Source organism: Oryzias melastigma, linkage group LG4 (assembly GCF_002922805.2).
Source record: "Oryzias melastigma strain HK-1 linkage group LG4, ASM292280v2, whole genome shotgun sequence".
NCBI classification, from domain to species: Eukaryota; Metazoa; Chordata; class Actinopteri; order Beloniformes; family Adrianichthyidae; genus Oryzias; species Oryzias melastigma.
Window position 1 is genome coordinate 1,633,126 of NC_050515.1, and position 23,155 is coordinate 1,656,280.

Here is a 23,155-nt window from a genome sequence, read left to right on the forward strand (position 1 = left end):
ATAGAGAAAAAAATGTTTATAGAGAAAAGAGATGTATAGAGAGAAAAATAGAAATGTGATTATAGAAAAGAGAAATAAATAGAAAAAAAGAGAGAAATGTATACAGAGATTAAGAGAGATGTGTATAGAGATACAGAGTAATGTGTGTAGAGATAAAGATAAATGTATAGGAATATAGAGATATGCACTGTATATAGAGATAAGGAGAAATGAATATAGAGATAAAAAGAAATGTGTGTAAAGATAAAGAGAGATATGTATAGAGACAAATATATATATATATATATAGAGAGAGAGAGAGATAAGGAGAAATGTACATAGAGATAAAAAGGATGTAGAAAAATAAAAAATAGAAATGCATCTAGAGAAAAAAGGAGATGCATAGAAATAGAGAGATATGTACATAGAAATAAAGAGTAATGTATATGGAGAAAAAGATAAATATATGCAAAGAGATGAATATAGAGATAAAACTTAATGTAAACAGAGATAAACACAGACGTATATAGAGATGCAAAGAAATGTATATAGAGATAAAGAAAAATATATACAAAGATAAACAGAGATGTATATAGAGATAAAGGGAGATGTGTGTAACGATAAAGAGAAATGTAAATAAAGAGAAAAAGAAATGTGGATAGAAATAAAAAGAAATGTATATAGAGAAAAAAGAGATGTATAGAAATAAAGAGAGATATGTATATAAAGAAAAAGAGAAATATATACAAAGATAAACAGAGAAGTATATAGAGACAAAGATAATGTGTGTAAAGATAAAGAGAGATATGTATATAGAGAAAAAAGAGATGTATATGGAGAAAAAGAGAAACGTGTTTAGAGATAAAGATATTTCCATTCAAGGTGATTTCCTAAATAAATGTATATCAACATAAACGTTAACATTACTGACAGTGTTTGACGTTCTCGTTGGGCCTCCAGGCATCACTCACCCCATCCCAGCAGGCTGAAGCCCCACAGGCATCGGCGGCTGCGATAGAAAGAGGAGAGGAGCAGGGAATTGAGGTAGAGCGCCTCCACCAGGAGCCAGAAGAAGTTGGCCATGACGCAGTAGTGACAGAAGACCACGGAGGTCTTACAGGAAAACTGCACAACAACAGCAGGAGGGAAGAGACGAGAGAGGAGCTTCAGGAGGAGGGAGACGGGTCCTGCAGAGGTCGTGCTCCGGCTCTTACTGTGGAGAGGGTGCAGTGGTTGGTCTCATCACTCCAGAAGAGGGTGGCGTCCTTTATGAACACCGCAACAGATTTCAAAATAAAGGTCACAAAGAGCTGGATGTGGATGAAGTTCCGGGCACATCGCAGTCTCCTGTTGGAACAAACATGGAGGATGAATAAAGAGAAGTCACATTTAGTCTTACACAGGAACGGCCTCTGAACAACAGACGGGTCTGTGATTTGGAGCTGCTGGAGAAAGTGGCGTCCTCTCAGGGATCGCAGGGTTTCAAGCCGCGCACCTTTCTGATGGAACATTTCTGATCCTCGCTCAGAGCACTGGCAGATGTTTATGAATCTCAAGTGGAGCTGGATTACATGTTGATGTGATGGCTCATTGAGTATTTAGTAGGGCTGCCACAATTAGTCGACTTATCAACTATCGTTGACGAATAATTTAATAGTTGTATGTCGTTACGTTATATCATATGGAGTCAGAGTGCAGTAAAGTTGAAAAAAGTTGACATCATTGAGAACCAAAGTGTTCATGTGTTTTAGTCAGTCAGACTTAAATCTGATCTTTTCTGAAAAATAGTTCCATGTTTCAGATGTCGACCTCATTAGAGAAATCAGAAATATACTTTCCATCAAACTCATTTTGACAGGTGACCTTTGACCCTTTATTAATAAAAATGGAAATTAAATTGTTATAATTGTTAAATTCTCATCTTCAGGGGCGGGCCACCTGTCAAAACGAGTTTGATGGATGGTCTAGTGCACGTGTCAAAGTCAAGGCCCGGGGGCCGGATCCGGCCCTCCAGGTAATCCTATCCGGCCCTCCAGATCATTTTATTTATTGATATTAATAACCCGATGTTATCTTGAGCTCATTTCTAACTTGTAGAATTTTGATAAAATATATTTTTATGGAGAGTGAAATATTGAAAGTAATATAAGGTTTAAGTTGATTTATTCTGGAATAATATTCCTGCCTTTTTGTTATTCATGATTATGTAAAAAAAGTTACAGTTTTAAAGTTTTAAAAATTAGGATTCTGCTAGCTTTTTGGAGTATTTTGGCATTTTCTAAAATTTTTAGGCTATTTTGGAATTTAGCTAATATTTTAGCTGACTATTATCTTCAGCTTATTCAGCTACTAATTTCAACTTCTTCAACGGCCAAATTCAGCTTCCAGCATTCACACTAGCATTATCACAGGTAATGCTGTATATCTAGTTCATAATTATGATAAAACGTTTAAAAATGTAGTTTTCGAGTGTTCGATAAATGTTTATCCTGTTTTGGATTTTGGCCTTTTGTGGGATTGAGTTTGACACTCCTGGTGTAGGGTCAAAGGTCACCTGTCAAAAGGAGTTTGATGGAAAGAAGATTCTTTATCTCTCTCATTTGATTTAATGTTGTTTTAATGACAGAAACTAATGAAGGACAGAGGCGGCACGATTCATTAAAGGTCTCATAAACTATCATCTTAATCGTCTTTATTTTTAGTTAGTTTAAAGCTAATGATGGTTTAAATGTTAGTTTTACATCCAGTTTCCACCCGATTAGTCTAATAAATGACAGTTTGTGTCAGCTCTAGTATTTAGAGCTTCTCTTCATCTTTGGTGCGTTCTGCAGGATTCTGATTGGCCCGATTCATTTCACTAACAAACAAAAGCTTTGCTTCAACAACAAACCTGAATATGATTGATGTTCTGTTGTTGCATGTCAGACACAGCGTGTCACGTATGAAATCTCTCCTGTTGAAGTCTAAAACATAATTTCCCCAAAGCTAACGGAGTGGCAGCTGTTATTAAAGGCTTGAGTGGCTGGTAATCATGCTGGCTGTTTGCTGTGCGAACTTTGTTTTGCTCCGGAGATCCTCAGTGAGTTGAGACGGTAATTAAATCGGGGAGAGATGAAGTTGAACCGCCGCGCTCGACGAGTTCCCTCCTCTCCGTCCGTCCGCGAAGACCTTTCCTACCTGAAAAACAGCAGGGTCAGCACGGCCGCCGTCAGCACCGCCAGGGAGAGGCTGTAGCCCACGGTGTAGATCAGCTTCACCGTGCTGAAGTACAGCTCCTCCGACTGCAGATAAACAAATATCAAAGCTTTCTCAAGAGTCAGACAATAATGTCGGAAAATGAGAGCAAATTGCTGCCAAACGGAAAGAAAGAAATCTGTGGAATAAAGACAAGAAAAGCTCTTTTCATCAGAAGATCTTTCACATCAAAACAAAAGATGCAAAACATAAACATAAACACCTCCAAATCTACAGCATGAAAGTCTGTTTTGTGAATCTAAATTAGTCAAACTATCCTGCAGTCATGAGTCTGTGAGTCGGGATCGTTACATACGATCCGATTTGATTCACATTCATTAAATCCTTAACAGTTAATATATTCAGTTTGATTGATTTCTAAATGTTTGTTTATTTACTGAATGCTTTAGTCATCATCATTTATACATTTATTTAGGACTGAATCAACAAAACATACCAATAAAAAAACTAATATTTAGAAAGAAAAAGAAGATATTTATTGCTTTAAACTCTAAAGTTTTTCGGTTAATTTCAGCAGCAAATAAAACATAAACATCTCCAAATCTACAGCATGAAAGTCTGTTTTGTGAATCCAAATTAGTCAAACTATCCTGCAGTCATGAGTCTGTGAGTCGGGATCGTTACATAAGATCAGATTTGATTCACAAATTCAGACCAATCAAATTCTTACATTACGTTTGATTGGTTGAAATGATGGTCGTGTTCTAATTCCTTCTTCATTTTTTCCTCTTGCTTCATTTTCTCTCCAACCCCTCTGACCCCCCCGGTCTGGAGTCTCATGTCTGCCCCCCCCTTACCTCAGGAATGTCATCGTCCACATTGCAGGCGACGTGGTACGGCGGGAAAGGCCTGGACCAGCCTCCGCCGGTGCAGTTCCGGCTCACTGACCCTGCAGAGATATTTTCCACGGAGAGGTTAGCCTTCGCCGCCGATCACCATCAAAGACAAACGTGTTCCTCTGAGGAAGCGTCCGGATCTCCGACGCCGTTTCCCCCCAGCAGCTGGGACTGTGACATTCTGAGGGTTTGATTGTAGAATGTCATGTTTGAGCTGTAAATACGGAAACGTTTCTGTGTGCAGAATCTCTGCAGATTCTCTCGTTTCTCCTCCAAATGTTTTTCTTCTGTCATTTGAATTTATTTGAGGTTTGTCTTTTAAACCACATTTCACTGGATAAACCCGTCCCGTCTCTCCGTTTCAAACATTCGTCTCCATGTTTTCTGACTTTTGACCTTCTCTTAACCTCATTCAGTCGCTCAGAAGTCTAGCAGACAGACATACAAGATTCTCAAAAACGATTTATTTTCCTTTGACGTTTGTTGATGTGGAACAAACTAAATCCGTCCTCACAACCTGAAGAACTTCTTGTTTTGGTTTACATTTTTTGAGAATTTCTTGCTGCTTTATAAACGGTTTGAATTAGAATTCAGATTTCTCGAGTCACATCTTGAAATATTTAGGATCTTTTGGGAAAATAAAGTATATTTCACTTTAGTGTCTGAACAAAAACGCATCTCAGATAACGCTACTCCTGTTTTAATACAACAAACTTCAGGAGGTTAAATTATTATTTATAATTATGCATTAAAGGTGAAGTTTGATAGTTTTCTGGTGAACTCCAGCCTCTACAATCTAAGAAGTTAATTCATTTTATGGGTAAACTGATGGTAGATTTAAGGCAGTAGGAGCTCATAAGTCGGAGAAAACAGGAAACAGACGAGCGGCAGAAACTCAAAAACTTCCCTGAACTAAAGCGTGAAGACAGAAACTGGACCAGAACACAAAAACCATGAAACCAGAGAGGAGCTGTTCAGACAGACGACAGGAAACCTTTTGTTGATGTTTGTGTTGTTGTTGTTGTTGTCAAGCTTTTGGACCTAAACAGACTGAGAGACGATGAACTGAGACTAAACAACAACACAAACCTGCACAAATACGACGAGTTATGAGGGCTCTCACTGACGATTATTGTAGCAGTCAACTAATTAAATTATTATTTTTGATGAATTTGGTGGTCGACCTTCTTGTCTACATAAATCTAGTAAAGCTTTTTGTGTTTTTGTCTCAGACCGCCGGCGTCAAACTCAATCACACCTCAGGTCGCGGGTCGGATACGGAGGGTTTTAGAGCCGCCACACTGAGAGGAAAAGTCACAGTTTTCTAATCAAAATGTTCTAAATTCCAAACAATATGTGACGTGTTAAGAATAAAGATTCATAATTTCCAAATACAAATATTTAACATTTGTTTTAAAAGAAATTGTATTTACTTTTTTTTTTGACTTTCAAAAATATTTAGAAAAAAAAGGTTGTAAATGCAAAAAAGGTTTTTGAAAGCAAATATTACATATTTTTATTTGCAAAATATGATTTTTTATACTTAACAATAAAATTTAGAACATTTTGATCTCAAAACTGTAACTCTTGCTTGCAATATGGTGGCACAAAAATCCCTCCAAAGCCAAATAGAATAAACATTTATTCAACACACTGGAACTACATTTTTAAAACTTTAAAACTGTAACTTTTTAACTTAATTATGAATAATAAAAAGGCAGGAATATTATTCCAGAATAAATCAACTTAAACCTTAAATAACTTTTAATATTTTACTTTCCAAAAAAATATATTTTGTCAAAATTAGAAATGAGCTCAAGATATTATCTGGTCATTAATAACAATAAAATAAAATGACCTGGAGGGCCGGATCCGGCCCCCGGGCCTTGATTTTGACACATGACTTAAACCAAAAAGGGGTGTAATATAAATTGGGGGCTCGTCCGGGATCTGTCATCCATCTGGACTGCTAATGCTCTGCATGTGTTCACAGAAATTGAATCTTTACATGTACAGTTGATACATTTCAATTTCACCTAATAAAAGCTAAAACGTTTAAGGTCCCAGCTAGACTATATGACAAAAAATATGACAAATACCAAATTAGAGTCAACGATTGTTTATAGTCGATTAATCGTTGACAGCACAACTGGTTATGTTCTCAGATTATAAAACCAAACAAGTCTCCATCTAAGAAACACAAATTAAGATGTCAGATGTTTTATGATGTGACGCCCAAGAAACGACGTTTTCATCCAGGAAAATTAAGCAAAAACCAACAACCCAAATCTAAGGAGCTGAAATCCCGTTTGAACAGAGCTGGAGTTCAAAGATCTGTCCTGAATCGACCTTGTGACCTTCCATAAGCTCGCCAGCAGAAGAAGCCTTCAGTCATTTTGCTGGACTGTGATTGGCCGCTCAATTTGCACGGTTGTCCTTTTTCACTGTTGTCAGTTGGAGACAAAACTGTCGATGATCACAGACAAGTCCTGGACTCACTAAGAGAATATCTAAATTATTCTGTTTAAAAATGTTTATTTGGGATAAAAATGTCCTTCTTCTTTTCTTTCTCAGCATCTTTTGAATGTGGTAAAACTTTATGTTTTTAGCAGAAATATGTCGGTTTCATAAAGAACTTCTACATTCTGCGAAGCTCCTGCAGCTCGACCCGCTCCTGCAAACGCTGATGAATGCAGATGCTCCACAGCATCTTGATCCTCTTCAATATTCATACACTGAACAGACATAATAAAAATGGAAATAACACAGCTGCCATGAGGAGGGAAAAGCTTTGAGCTGGAAAACGATGATTGTGAGTCATCCCGTCTCGACCGCTCATGCGACAGGACATGAACATGGCATATGCGTTTCCCCGGAGCGCCGCGGCGTGACAATGCAGCTTTACAGAGTTCAAACACTGGAGCCAATCAATTGTTTTGCTTCTCCGAGAAAGCATCATTTCATAAAGAAGTTCCAGAAAATCTGCTCTTTTAGTTAAAAGAGGAGCAGGTTCAGCGGGAGAGCAAACAAAGAAACGACGGACCGTTTCTCATTCATGAAGCTGAGCTTTCGTTACTCACCAGTGCTGTTTTTGAAGAGGGAGAAGACGGCGGGACAAGCCCTCTGGACGGTTTCCCCGGCGACCGCTCGAGGCCAGCAGGCCACCGCATCCCAGAAAGGCCAGCAACCTTTGAGGAGGAGATTTGGAGGAAACAAACGAGGAATCAGGCGAACAAAAGGGTCAGGTCATCGAAAAGAAGGAGATCAATCGGAGGCATCAATTACCAACTCCTGGATATTGATGCAAAGTTTTCCAGGAGGTTTGATTACATGTGACTTTCTCTTTGCTTTAATCAAGCGTGAACGATCTCCGTGTTTCATTAAGGAGCTTGAATTTCATCAGGATCCTTCTCTGAATACCAACATCGCTCCGAGAAGCGTTCCTGCTCCTAATAGGAGCGTCTCCGGTATATTTCAGAGCTCCAGAGCGCCACACGCTGAATCTCAATGAGGAGGCGACCCACCTTCGGAGCTCCTGTTTCCCTGCTCGGCGACGTACTGGAGGCAGCGGCGCTCCTCCTTCTCCAGCTGGAAGATGTACTCGCACTCGGGATGCAGACGCGACAGAGCCTGCAGGTCAGGAGAGGAGAAGCTCCGCTGCAGTCCAGACAGTTTTCATCTCATTGTGAAGCAGTTTGACAACAACGCTGCAGAAAAACCTTTTATCACATTTAAACAGTCTAGATGGAGGAGTTCAAGACGAGAGGAATGAGCAGGAAGAGTTCCTCTGTGTTTGGGAAAAATGGGATTTGCAGGAATTAACGTCCAAGTTCTGACATTTTGAACAAAAGTGTATAGAGCAGCAAAATAAATAAGTAAACAAACAACAAAAATCTGAGAGGGAGTGAGAAGAAGAAAAAACATATAAATTCTTCTATCATTAATATTCCAGAGCTCAGGACACCCAAAACTCAAGTTTAGATGACATTTCTACATGTAACTCTCATTTCCTAAATCACCCACAAGAATGACTCAATCTCATTTATAACCATGCATACTTACAAATGTTAATGTTTCTTACATATTTATCAATAATCACATTTATGTTTGGACATCGTTTTGAGCATTTACTGCTTCTGTTCCACAGTTTCACTCCACATATTGAAACTTTTTTGCTTTATTTTTATGTATGAGAATTTTATCAAGATCGTATTTTTCCTAATTTTTAACAACAAATCTTTGGTATTAAATTGTTTTCTGCCTTGACTATAATTTGAGCTGTACGATATTCTACTAGATCATAAAATTCGAGTAATTCTGATGGTATGAATAATTTGTGAGCTGAAGGCCACTTGGTTTGTGTAATATTCATTTTGCTCTATTTTAAAGTATTGAAAGTGAATGTAACGTTTTATAGTTATTCCACCAAACCTCTACACCACGTCAAAGTCACGGCCCGGGGGCCGGATCCGGCCCTCCAGATCATTTTATTTTATTATTATTAATGACCCGATGTTATCTTGAGCTCATTTCTAACTTGTATAATTTTGACAAAATATATTTTTATAGAGAGTAAAATATTGAAAGTTATTTAAGGTTTGAGTTGATTTATTCTGGAATAATATTCCTGCCTTTTTATTATTCAGAATTATGTTAAAAAGTTACAGTTTTAAAGTTTTAAAAATTGGCATTCTGCAGCTTTTTGGATTATTTTGGCATTTACTAAGATTTTTTAGGTTATTTTGGAGTTTAGCTAATATTTCAGCTACATGCTAACTGTTTTGGCTAATTTAGACTTTTAAAAAAGTTTTTTAGGCTCATTTGGCATTTAGCTGGCTATCAATTTCAGCTGCCAAATTCAGCTTACAGCATTCACACTAACATTATCACAGGTAATGCTATATATCTAGTTCATAATTATGTTAAAAAGTTACGGTTTTAAAGTTTGAAAAATGTAGTTCTAGAGTGTTTAATGAATGTTTATCCTGTTCGTCCCGCGACCTCAGGTGTGATTTGGATTTTGGCCCCTGTGTGATTGAGTTTGTCCCCCCTGCTACAGCCTTTGCTTTGCTGCAGTTAGCATGTAGCAAAGGTTATCTTTTGACCCGCCAAGTAAGTAAAAACCTCTTACTCCTTTCTCCGTCATTCTCTATGGTGTTTCCAAAACTCTACAGCTGTAATACACTTTCAGCCTCCGGGTGGCGCTGTTGGCCCTTTCTTTTCCTGTTGCTATGGGTGAAACAACCCCAAAGTTTTTACGTGTTAGAAATTCCCAAGATGATCCTTCACGGTCACTTCCAATGGTTTTAGCGGCTTTTTCAGCGAGCTAAGATGGAACGACAACGCAAACGGATAAGAGGCATGTTAAGCTAATATGGGAGGAGGCAGCGCCGCCCCAGGGATGGCGACCACGGTTCTATCTATCTGCTAGGGAGGGCGCCGAATTGCAATGACTTTTTTTACTCATTTCGTGTAAAAATGTTTTGAAAAAAGGTAATAATTAAAGCCATGAATAAAATAACTCAAAAGTTTGACATAATCAATAATTTTGTTTGGACTAAAGATTCTCTATTTTCTCCTTTCATTTCATGACATACAATAAATACTGTTTTTGGCCCTCAGACCGGGATCCTGTTTAGGCCTTTTGAGCGAAAACGTTTGGACACCCGTGATCTACACAAAAGGAAAAACACGATGAGACCAGCCAACGACGTGAAATGTGGAGGGATTTGTGGTCCAGAACCAGTTTAGATTTAACGCTGAGATACTTCTGGACAATTAACAACCGAACACACAAACGGAGGGACATTCATGCTGGCCACAAGCAGCACCTGCAGCCAAAACGCTCATTGCGTAACCCCGCCCCAGATTCATGAGAACAGTCATTTCCTCTTAAGAAGACACTAAATCGTCTTCTTCCACCCAAAACGACCACGGCCCGTCATGACCGACCAGAGAAGTTAAAGGCCTTCTCCATGCAGACAGAATATGAATCCTGGCGCCCCACCGTCTCTACAATCCGTCTGCTGGATGATCTGCAGAGAAATGCTGGATTCTCAGCCACTGGATCGTCATTTATTCCAGGATGACAAAGTTTTCCGTCCCCAACAGCAGCTGAAGCAGAAGAATAGATGCATTCAGCAGGCGGACGAGTCTGTTCAGACTCCTTCATATTCACAGCGATCTGTCGCTTTTTCACTGATTAGATTCTGAAAAGTTAAAAAAAGGCTGAAGTTACACGACTTCTCTGAGGGGTTTTAATTGAATGTGCGGAGAGTAACTTCAAACGCGTTTTTCTATGTAACTGAACAGAATACTAATGTAGCACATTTGTATTTGGTCGGGTTCTTTGGTGTTGTGTTTAAGATAAAAATCCTTTGGATTTCAAAGATTTTATCAGGTTTTTCTGCATCATTAAACCAAACAGATTTCTCAGCTGTGAAACATTAGAGCTCCTGAGGAAAATGAAGAATCTAAAATGCTCTTTTTGGTGTTTTAATGTGTTTATTTGGGTGAAAAAGAGTAAAAACAAAAGCCTGATGGGTAATAAGAAGCTCCGCTCTCCTCCAATCGATACCAGTAATATTCAAACAGCAGATCCGACACGTCCGACATGTTTTCCTGCATGACTAGAGAATGTGTCACATTAAATAAACCTTTGGGACCGTTTGGGTTTTTATTTGGTACACGGCTAAAATAAACGACACGAAGTCAGACTCCTTCAGGATTAGTGGGCGTCACAACAAAAGATTTGAATGAAGTCACGATCAGGACATGATCCGATTCCGAGTCACGATCAGGACATGATCCGATTCCGAGTCTTCTGATTCTGAGAATCTGCTGATGCCGATTCACGATCCGATACTTTTGGAAACCATTCAAAAAAAGAACAAATTTAATAAACAGATCCAGATTTAACCCTATTTTTATTTTTTTAACCTTATTTTATTATTTAACACTTAAAAAGAGTTACATTAGTTAACTATTAACTAGTAAAAATAGACGATACTTAGTTATGTGATCAATTTTAGTGACTGTAGCTTCAGTTTATTCAAACCACTGAACATTTTTGATGATCTGTGATTCATTTCTCGCAGGATTTGTTTATTTGTTATCTTTAGGTAAATTTGGTTATGCAGTCATTATCAGGAGCTGCTGACTCAGACGGTGGACATGGCGGGGTCAGCAGTCTCCATGACTTATTTTATGTTTGGCCGAGGATCCACCATGGAGATAAAAGAGCCTCATGTGGATCTGGAGCTGCAGGTTGCAGAACCCTGGTCTAGATACTGATAGTTTCTACTTTTTCCAGGTTGTTGTCAACATCCTTTACAGGGTATCTGCTGGTTAAGTTGATCTTCAGGATCTTGGTGGTCAGGAGGTGGAAATGGAGGCGAACTTGGGGACCAAAGGAAACTCGACGTTCTGTCTTGTATCTGATGACGGATGCAGAGTAAGGATGTCAACAAAGTCCAGGTGCTCCAGGTGTCAAAGATGTTGTCTATCCATTGTCTGCTTCAACCAGTTGATGGTGAGGAGAAACAAAAATAACGACAAGAAGTACCCTTAACGGACAGCAGGCTTCATCTCAAGACTTCAGACTTAAATGAAAAACACGACAAATGAGACCAAACTGATAAAAACAGAAACTAAAAAGACGACTTGAAAACGTTCAACAAAAAACCAAACTCTTAAACACGGAGACGATGACGATGGTTGAGGATCAGGAAGCAGCTGTGGATTAATGAAAGCTGGTGTGATTGTGGAGATCCTGATCCTCACGGACCATAAAACCGTGAGGGTCGCGGGTGCTACAGCTTCATGTTCGGTTAGATTTTAACTTCCCTCCATCCTTACTGTGATTTCTGTCATTCCTATAATCCAAGGGATGAAAGCAGAAAACATGGTGCATGCTGGGATCGTCCTAGCTGCTTTAGCGCAGCTGCAGAATCAGCTTCACATTCAGCCTCTCAGGGCTGACAGTTCTGTCGAGCTTCACACAATCCAGAGAGTTGTTTTCATCGGTGTAAAGTGATATTCAGCTGAAGCTCTGTTGTTTTCCTGCAGCTCTCGATGGAGCTCTGAGCGTCCGAGCACTTCACTCACTTCTACACAGAGTGGGCTGAAAAACACCAGTTTGGAGGAGCATGGAGAAGTACGACTTCATCGAAAAAAATGGATTCATCTTGAATTCTAGATGAAAGTCTGCTGGATGATCTCTGTCTGTTCTGACTGTCAGGTTAATTATTCTTGTTGTAAATAGTTTAAACGACGTTGTGTCTCCAGAAGTCTGTCTCACTATCTGGCATGTTTTCCTCTTCATCATGCTCTGTTGGTGCCGCAGCATTTGGAGGCGTTAGCTCCTCACTGGCCTCGTGGAGGAGTGTTCGCCAAATACACTCATGGTTTTCTATGATCTAAAAACCGCAGATCTCACAAAATAACTGTCAAAAAGTTCATTTAACTAAAACTTACAAACTCACCCACATTGTGACCATCTAGAAACCGCACAAAGCAACTGTCTGGTAACGCGGTCGTGGCTTCCAATCTACTGTCAAGTCAAATAACGGACTCTCCCAACTTGACGCTCAGCATTTAAGACTGTCTTCGATGAAATTAACATGTTTTGGGGGATTTTTCTCATGAAGGAAAAGAGAAACAAAGTTTCTGAACTATCAAACACCCAAAGTATGTGTTGTTTTGTGACACTTTTGACATGAAGGTTAATTCTGATGAATTGGAAACAAACTCTTTCAGTGTTAATACAGGACATAAGAATCCTTTAAAACTGGAAACAGTTTAATTCCTACTAAGTGGAAGACTTGAACATTTTATTTAATTTGGCAGCCTTTCATGGGCTTTTTTGGAACAGCAAAAATATAACTACAAAGCTCTTTATGGAGCGTTAAGCGCAATATCCTCTGTTTGACAATAAAGTAGAGCTGCTACGATTAGTCGACTAATCAACTATTAAAATAGTTAACAACTAATTTAACAGTCGATTAGTCGTTACTTTATATTATTTAGAGTCAGAGTGTAGTAAAGTAGAACGTTATAATAACATTCTGCTAGCCTTTTGGACTATTTTGACATTTATTAAGGTTTTTTAGGCTAATTTGGAGTTTAGCTAATATTTCAGCTTGCTACCTGCTTCAGTGTTTTCAGCTATCAGCTGCAGTAATTTCAGCTATTATTTTCATCATCTTCAGCTATCAGCACTAGGATCTTCAGTGGCCAACAACAGCTTACATCATTCACACTAGCATTATCTCAGGTAATGCTGTATATCTAGTTTCCAGTTAGTTTAAAGCTGATGATGGTTAAGATGTGTGTTTTACATCCACTTCACGAATGACCCAATTAATCTGAAAAAATAATCTGTGATTAGTCAACTAATAAAATAACTGTTTGTGGCAGCACTGCTGTTCAAGGAAGAACTGAAAGGCAGACACTTAAATAGACTGAGGGTTACTAACAGAAAAGGAGACAAACCTGAAACTGATGTGACTGAGGGACAATTCAAAACAGAAAACGACCAAAACCCAAAACATAACTGACTAAAACAAACAAAAACCAGACGACATCTCCAGAGCTGAAGGGTTACATTCATGGATGGTTGATTTCCTGCATTCTAGACAGTTCACTGGCCTCCAGTCTCCACCTGGAGCGATGCTTTGGCATCTTTGGTGCTTAACCACCATCAGTATTACGACTCCAGAGTTCATTCATCAATGGTCAAAGGTTATAGAAGACGTCATCGGCCCAGAGCCAAACCGCCAAAGACACGGACTCATTTCATGCACATTTTTCTGTCTCACAAATAAATCTTTTCCTCACATTCCTGACACTGAGGTGAAGTCATACATACAGTCATGTATGTCTGGATGTTAAACCTCGTCTGTTTTCTGTTGTCTGACTGAGACTCAGCCGACATTTAAGAGTCAAACTGATGCCTTCAAATGTACAGCAATAGTTAGATGGTCTGAAAATGTCATTAATTGAATAAATCCATTGTGTCAAAGTTCTCTGCTGCATGGAGTGCCACTCGGATCATTTTTGGTGTATTTTTGAAGCGTTGTCTTTTAATTATGACAATGCCGTTTTTAGCCAAAATCTAAAATTTTGTGTGCTTTTCTAGGACATAGTTTCTGCAGAGTGGCAGGAGTTCAGTTCTGGGGGGCACTGTTGGAACGGAGTAAGCCTGCCCTCATTTCCCATCATCCCTTTGTCAAAAACAAAGAAGTTCATGGACCTATTAGTCTGCAGCTGGAGACATCAGAATGGAGAATTTTGAAGAAGTAGATTCTTGAGTGTTTGGATTTTAATAAACAAAGTTCAGTGAAAAAGTTTTTTAGAGATGTTTACCTAAAAAATAGATTATTCTGGTAGCTGATAGGGGTGGCATTATTAATCCACTAATTGACGGCTAATCGACTATTAAAATAGTCGTCGACTAATTTAATCTTCAAGTAGTCGTTACTTCATATTCTATAGAGTCAGAGTGAGTAAAGTTGAACAAAGTTGTGAACGTTCAGCACCAAAAAATCCACCTTTTTAATATTTGAGTCAGTGAGATCAAAACTTTATATGTAGTGAAAAATAGTTCTTTGTTTCAGATGCCGACCTCATTTAATAGTGTGATTGCTTAGTCAGCATTCACACTAGAGTGATTCTCCTGCTGCTTTCTGTACGTTATAAACTCAATCACACTTTCAATGATTTCATCAATCTTGGTATCCAAACCTTTTACTTCTTCAGGACATTACTGCTTGTATTTTTGGTATTCATAAATTTTAAAGTTTTTGAAATATTGAACAAAATATGCCTCATAGAAGAGGAATGAGAAAGTCTTCAGATTTCAACATTTTAAGAAGATTAGCAACAATCCTTTAAATATATTCATGGACTGTTTTAATCTTTATAGAGTTTAGCTAATATTTTAGCTAAATGCTACAATTTTGACTAATTTAGTTTACTGAGGAATTTTTGTTTATTTTGGAGTTTAGCTAGGAGTTAAGCAACAAGCTAGTTTTTTGTGGCAAATTTAGCATCTACTGAGGTTTTTTTATGCTAATTTTGAGTTTGGCTAACATTTTAGCAACACGCTAATGTTTTTGGCTAATTTATTATCTACTGGAATTTTTTCAGCAAACTTAGAGTTTAGCTTCTAACATTCTAATGTTTTTGGCTAATTTAGTTTACTGACGAAGTTTATGCTATTTTGATGTTTAACTAGTATTTAAGCAATTTGCTAGCTTTTTTGGCTAACTTGGCATCTACAGAGGTTTTTATGCTAATTTGTAGTTTAGCAAATATTTTAGAAACATACTTGAGTTTTTGGCTAATTTATTGTCTACTGGGGTTTTTATAGGCTACTTTAAAGTTTAGCTTCTATTGTAGCAACAGGCTAACATTTTTGACTAGTTTAGTTTACTGATAAATTTTAGGGCTAATTGGGAGTTTGGCTAATATTTAAGCAACACACTAAATATTTTCCTAAATTAGCATGTATTAGGGATTTTTAAGCAATTTTACTACAAATATTTAGAAATGAGGTAAACTTCAGCGCTCTTTCAAAGTTCTTTAACGGAATTTCCAGTCTTTTAGCAAATTTTAGCAGATTTTGCAAATAGCTTTAGAATTTTTAGTAAATCCATGCAGCAGTTAGTCAACTGCGTCACCGTTTTCTGCAAAAAGCTTCAGCATCTTCAGCAACTACTTTCAGCAAAAAGGAATTCACACTAGCCGGTAATGCAACTTTTCCAGTATAATCTTGTTTTAATACCATAAACTAATAAAGGACAGAGGCTGCATTATTCATTAAAGGTTTAATAAGCAACCATATCTAATGTCTTTATTAGTTTAAAGCTAATGATGGTTAAAATGTGTGTTTTACCTCCACTTTGTGTGTGACCCGATTAGTCGACTAATCAGAAAAAAGAATCGGTGGTTATTCGACTAATAACATAACCGTTTGTGGCAGGCAGCACTAGTAAATAAATTGAAGCACAATTTATTTCCAGAAGTAAAATCTCCCAAATCCGCCATCAGACTATAACACCACTAGCAGCTTCATTTTGAGATTTTTATTCCGAGTTTTCCTCCTCGGATGGTCGGTGATGTCTGTCTTATGGAGGAGCCAAACCACCAAGAGTTAAAGTAAAAAGAACTACTTTTTTATTTATGCTCACACTGACCTTAAGTGGTCTGTGTAAAGGTCAGAGCTGGAAGCTGGGCTAATGTTATCCATCAAAGAACAGCAGAAATCTTCACTTCTCTCGTGTTATCCTGCAGACCAACTTATCTTCACACTAAAAATGCATTTAACGAGAGTTTCTGATTCACGCGTCGGAATTATCTTTACTCTTTAATGAGCAGAAACAGCTTTTCTGCATGAACATTGCAGCCACTGCAGATCAGAATAGAAGCGCTGAATAAAAGACCAGAAGAGAGTGGAGGACGGAGATAATCAAAAGCAATTGTTAAATCGTTGTAGCGGCTACAAGAAACATGTTCGGCAGCGAACAAACGGGGATAAATTGTATCTGTAGGTTCTAAAGCTGATTCATTTAAAGACCCAGACTGAAGAAAATTGTGTTTTTGGTATTTTGAACACGTTCTTGAGGCATTTTTCTGATGATGACAAGGCTGGAGGAAGCAGAGATGAAGGTGTTGAGGTTCTCTTTGGGAGTGATCAGGACGGATCAGGAATGAATCCATCAGATCAACAGATCATGGGAGATGGGGAAGCAGATGGAGGAACAGAGAGGATGTTGGGAAAATGATGCTGAGGTTGGAGATACAGGAAAGAGGAGGAAGACCAAAAGAGGAAGTTCATGGATGGTCTGAAGGAGGAGGACACTGTGGCGCCCCCTAAAGGATGAAGCCAAGAAAAGAGAAAATAATTTTTTTCCACTATTCATATGTTTAAATTGGTGTTGTTGGCCTGACGAAATGGAATGATTGATGGATTCTAAAGATTAAAAGCCATTTTTTGTGTTCTTTACGACAGAAAATTGTGTTGATTTATCGCAAGTTATAAACTGTTAAAACTGGCCAATCAGATGCCTCGATAACAGCATGTAGTGCCCACCTTGAATGCTCGAAACATTTGATTGACAGATTCTATTCTTAATTGCTTTAGATGGAAGGGGCGTGGCCTTCCTACAAACTCCCTCCTGATTTGCTGCAAGAGTAGTTGCCATAGAAATGATGACTCAGATCAATTCTGACCAATCCCTGCGTACTAACATCGTCTTGTCCCAAAATGGTGAAGTCTGAAAAATGGGGACTGAATTTACCTTGTTGGGGTCAAGTCTTTTAGTTTTTTTTTCTTCAAGTTTCAAATTAAAATGTTGTTGTTAATTTTCTTTTTTTTTTTTGGGCAAGTTTTCAATATTTTTTTCAAATGTTCAATTTTATTTTTTCAATTTTCAATAAATCCTTCAAGTTTTCAATATGGCGTTTAAAAGTGCTTTCAAATTTTAATTGTTTTTTTAAATTTTAATCTATTTTTTGTTCACTTTGATCCTGATTTGACATCATACCCCTGATTTAGTGGGAAGAGCCAGAACGTCAGAAAACAACAAACTGGGGTCACCCAAAACGTCAAAAAGTCTCACAGGAGGCCCCAACCATCCGTCCGTATACGACAAGTTGGGAGTGAGAATGTGTTGCTTATTTTGGAAAAAAAATAAAAAATAAAGTTCTTGGGTATTTTTTGAAAAAGTAAAATAATCAAAAAGTCAAACTTTTACTGCTAGTGTGATAAACTACCTGATTTTAAGGCAACAACAATCACAAAGGAATGCTGGGAAATCCTGGAGGGGTTGATTATTCCCATCAGCACACGCAGCGCGCCGCAGCAGCCGCCGCTAACGGCACCTCTGCTCCTGACGCGGCCGCGGCTCACACACATCAGCTCATTTCCTTCTCGTTTCCCAGAGCCTGGAGGGAAAAACGAGACGTTTCTTCGTGACTCAGAGCTTCAGAAGCCCAATTCCTGTGGGACGACACGAGGTTCTTCTGATGCAGCCCGATATCTGTCCTCGGGTCACCATGCTGTCCCACAGGAGGAGCTGCTTCCCTCCATTAAAATCTGCATTACAGACATCTAAGAACTTCATTGGAGCCGAATCAAAACCATCCCAGGGAATTTTTGGCCACTAAAGGAGGGACACTGCTGAAAAATACTGTGGAAAAATCTACAACCGATCCTGAAAGGCTTTAAGAACGTGTAAAATATCTAATCAGTCAGCATTTCATCATTAAACTTTCATGCGTTTGCTTCAGCAGCCGAACCGTCTGAAGATTCTTCTACTTCTTCTTTTTAAGCTCCAGGCTCAGATTTTTAATCTTATTAACAAAATGACTCCTGATCAGGTATTTATTCTACTTTTCCCTAAAGCACATCTGTAAAACTGCATCAATACTGAAACGAATAAACTAGAACTATAGGAGTCAAAATGTATCGAAAGGAAGAAACAGAAAATCTCTAAAAAAATGGATTGAAAGAATAAAGATTTACGGGAGTTAAACTAGACCAGATGTATCCTAACATTAGAGCTGCCACAAACCATTATTTTAATAGTCGACTAATCGGATCATGCACAAACTGGATGTAAAACACAAACTTTAACCATCATTAGCTTTAAACTAGATACATTCGCACTAGTGTTACCTGTGATAATGCTAGTGTGAACACTGAAGCTGAATTTGGCCCCTGAAGATGCTGAAATTGATAGCTGAAAATGCTGAAGCTGATAGTCAGCTAAAATATTAGCAAAATGCCAAATTAGCCTAAAACAAAAGCCCATGTTAGCCGATACTGCTAGCATATAGCGGAATTATTAGCTAAACTCCAAAATAGCCTGAAAAACCTTAATAAATTCCAAAATGGTCCAAAAAGCTACAGAATGTCATTATTACTTTCAACTTTACTACACTCTGACTCAATTTAATATAAATAAACGACTAATCGACTATTAAATTAGTCGTTGACTATTTTACTAGTCGATTAGCCGCCTAATCGTGGCAGCCCTACCCGGCATCAGGAACTGATGATAAAGGAAAGCGGGGTGAGCGGCAGAAACTTTATTAGAAAACATAAACATGACAAAAGGGCGGATCTGGTCCGGTTAAGACCAGAACGGTACAGATCAGTTCCTTTTCAGTTTACTAGGTTAAATTGGCATTTAGCTAATATTTTAGCTAGCTATCAATTTCAGCATCTTCAGCAGCCAAATTCAGCTTCAGCTGTAGTATTATCACAGGTAATGCTGTATATCTAGTTTGTAGTTAGTTTAAAGCTAATAATGGTTAAGATTTGTGCTTTTTGATCCAGTTTGCGTTTGACTTGATTAGTCGACTTATCGGAAAAATAATTGGTGATTAGTCGACTCTTAAAATAATTGTGGCAGCACTATTAGTAGTACATAAACATGAACAAATGTTCAATAAACTTGTTCGGTAGACATAGACAATCAACCAAAGATGCAGACAATGGACCAAAAAACTATTTTTGGCATAAATGAAACCCAATACACCATAGAGAATCAATGGGAAATGGGTTTTAACTAAATGATTTCAAATGTTGGCATGATAATATTTATATTATTTATGAGCGTCCTTCAGCATCTTACTATCACCTAAACCTCAAACCACTAATTGGCAGCAAACTGAGCCTCTTTGAGCAGCTCTATGTTAGTCGTAGTCTTAAAAGAAAAGTGAAACTTTGTTTGTTTTTTGTATCAGGACTGGAATGAGAAGAGCTGTTGAAAGTTGGCCTGAAACTTGTGTGACTGAAAGGGAGAAAACTCTAAACTGAATATAAATAAACCCTAAAAATATCACAGTAAAATAAGAAACTCAATGAACACAGAAACTCTTGGTTTAGAGTCAGCAGTGATCACCGAGATATTAGTAGGATTACGCAGACGTCCTTCTGCTCCTTTACGCAAAAACGTTCCTCCCCGACACACCTCGTACCCGCTGAAAATGAATTTTTAAAATTATTTTTTGATCAAAAAAAATAATAAAATGATGACATCACAGCGGGAGAAACCATCAGAACACAAATGGAGGACAAAATCTCTAATTGGGCTCAAAAAAGAAAGAAAACATGGAATAATGAAACTAAAACACACATGTCACAGAGATCCAAAACAAGGTTGGTAATTATTATGGGATGGCTGCATGACCTACAGCTACACTTGTGACAAAGTGTTACATTTTCACATTATATATATGTTAAAAACAAACTTTTGTTTGAGCGATCTTCACAAAATTTCACACACATACAACCAGATTAAGTCAACAAGCAAAGTTACGTTGACCTTTGACCTCAGGGGGAGGCCGCCATCTTAACTCCTCGGAGGGATTTTGATCTTTTGCCTCCTAACTCATTGAGAGTGGCGAGGTCGCAAAAATGGCGTTTTCCTTTGTTGTTCACATATTTTTTTTACCAGAATATTTCAAACATTTGATCCTCGAATCGTTGGCTCAAGCTGGACAAAACAATATGACGTTTGAGAGGAAAATATCAGGAATGTAGGAGTGGTTAACAAAAAACCACCGTTGCTAAGGAAATCCAAAAATGTACTTTTGCCAATTCTTCCAAAAATGACATCAATCTTTTCGTCGCCTCCAAACGACCAAAAAATAAAATGGTTGCTATGGAGATAAAACAAAGAGAAAAGCCGCCATTTTGAAAAATATATATTTTTTTATGAATTCGTCACATGCAGCTCTGAATAGGGCTCAAGTGTATTATTATTTTTTTATTATATATTTGTATAGATTATATTGTGTTCATTAGAGATGCTTTAATATTTCTAACATGAAGCTGTCACTGAGCTCTGCATGGCAGCGGAGGATGTGCCGCTCGCTCTCTGACTCATGAAGGGTTCTGCAAACACCAGGAGCTCGTGTCCACCTCATGAACTTCAGCGACAGCATTTCCTGAAGGGAGGGAGAAGCTGAGCGGCTTCGACACACAGAAACTCCAGCTGGAAGACGCACGGCGTCAGCGAGCAGAGAGGCTACATTAGGCAAGTTTGGGTAAAATAGACCCTGAAACTAAACCCAAAGCCAAAGGTCTCTCCACACTTTCAGATCAGCGGGGAGCTGAAGCCCATTATCCGCCCAAAAAGGGGCCACAGCATCGCTCGCCTGCCTGATGTTGCCCTCTTTTTTTTCAGCAGCGAATCAGGTGCACTTTTATGTTTTTCTGCTCCAGCTGAGGATTATAAAACGTGCTCTTTGGGTCAGACAGAGAGGAAAAACAAGGTCAGCCTGTGAAGTTCGGATCACGTTTACACAAAGGAATACTTTGACATTCTTTTGAAAATCTGTTAATTTGTTTTCTTGCCAGAATTAGGTAAAGAACTAGACAGACTCACACCTTTTCTGTAGACTCATCACAGCTGCAAAAATGTCAAAAATGCTCCTTATGAGCTGCACTCTGTCCCTGCACTGAAAACTGAAGTCCCAAATATTTTTCTATTTCTACCTGCAGCATGAAAAGAGATAATCCCGGTTTCATCAGCTGTCGTCACATTTTAATCTTCTTTGAAGATTGGTGACATTTGAACCATCCTGGACTGACGCCGCATGTTTTGTGTTTTCTTTCAAACAGTTCATTATGATTCTTGGCAGTCCTGAGCAGTGACAGAGAATGAAGTGGTGCAGGAGGATGAGCGAGCGCCGCCGCCGTTCTCTCAGGGACACTCAGATCATCACGCCACTTGCCTGCCTGCTTGTCACATCTCTATTCTGTGAGGAAATTAGCAAAAGGCGCTACAGTGATAACTCCTGGATCTGCTGCGTGTGCAGATGAAAGACATGAGGTGACCAGCTGTGCTAGTGTGACGTGCTCAGACTGTTTGTCTGATGCTTTTTATCACACGTCACTGAATGGAGAAAAACTATTTAGAGGATTTAAGATTCAAACATTCAAACCAAAAGAAGTTTGCATTTGAATTTATTCAACGGAATTAAACATGCATAAATCCAGCTCGTTTGGTTCCATGTTTTAAGTGAATTCTGCAGAAGCATCTCTTTGACCTCTTTCTGCACGCAATGGAGAATTAACACAAATTAGGTTTTAAATCGTGCAATAAAACCCAACAGTCTTTTAGGGATTTGGAGCTTCAGGTTTTTTTTTTAAACGTTTTAAAATAAGAGATTTAAATGTTTTCTAATGGGATTAAAATAATAATTCACTATTAAAGTATACATATTATCTAAAAGCATAATTAATTTAGTAAAACCACTAATTGGAGCCATCAGTCCATCCATTTGCATCTAAGTGGTCTATGATCTAAACACACTTACCGGTACATAAAAAAAACAATTCATGGATTTATTGAACAAATATTATTTTTTAAGCTAATTATCAATCAATTGGTGATCAGTTTAAGTCACCTGGAAGTTCATAAAGCAAAACCAAGAGAAGTCTGAGTGAAAAATGCTATTTTTGTAATTGTCAGAAGCTCTCTTTATAGAATAATTCTACATAAAACACATTTTTTTCTAGATTTACAGAATCCAAATAAAGATACTTCAAGGTCTGTCGGTATTTATAGTATTTAACTGTTTTATTAGTGTTTTTACCTGCAGTTTTGTTAATTTACCCAAGTCTGAATTTGACTTAACAGAACAATAAAAAAATGTTATTGTAAACACATTTTTGCCTGAGAAAATATTCCATCTAAATGATTTAATCAAGTTAAAAACATCTTTATTATATTTTGTTTAAAATACGAACATAAAGGTAAAAACAACTTACATGTGGAGCCAAGAAAACGGTGATAAAAATCCCGGCGATGCGTCGAGAGGACATGCTGTCAGCCCGGATCGATCTCTGCGTAAATGTGTTGATGTGAGCCGCGCGAGGCGCTCCTCCGCTCCCTGCTGTCCCGCTCTTTCCCAGAGAAAGCGAGCGAGCGCCAGGCGGAAGCAGAAACACACGACTTCCGGTGCTATCATAATAAAAGCATGATTTCAAAACTGGTCGGAAGAAAAAAAAAAACGAACAAAATCTAGTTTTACTACCAAAATGTCCAGTATTACAAGTCAAGTAACAA

The 23,155-nt window shown here is 38.2% G+C and overlaps 1 protein-coding gene across 2 annotated transcripts in view; it reads right to left on the reverse strand.

Annotated features, from left to right (window-relative positions):
- Positions 1 to 23,098, reverse strand: part of ghrhrl (growth hormone releasing hormone receptor, like) — a 32,671-nt gene extending 9,573 nt beyond the window's left edge. Inside the window, exons 1-7 of one of the 2 annotated variants that reach the window (XM_024278401.2) lie at positions 22,858 to 23,098; positions 7,595 to 7,700; positions 7,151 to 7,258; positions 4,032 to 4,123; positions 3,157 to 3,260; positions 1,194 to 1,326; positions 951 to 1,143 (exon numbers count right to left, since the gene is read on the reverse strand). In XM_024278401.2, coding sequence (XP_024134169.1) covers positions 951 to 1,143; positions 1,194 to 1,326; positions 3,157 to 3,260; positions 4,032 to 4,123; positions 7,151 to 7,258; positions 7,595 to 7,700; positions 22,858 to 22,911 — 790 coding nt within the window. In that variant the 5' untranslated portion in view covers positions 22,912 to 23,098. The remainder of the gene's footprint in view (positions 1 to 950; positions 1,144 to 1,193; positions 1,327 to 3,156; positions 3,261 to 4,031; positions 4,124 to 7,150; positions 7,259 to 7,594; positions 7,701 to 22,857) is intronic. The other variant, XM_036211411.1, reaches the window with a different exon arrangement.
- Between the last annotated feature and the right edge of the window lie 57 nt (positions 23,099 to 23,155).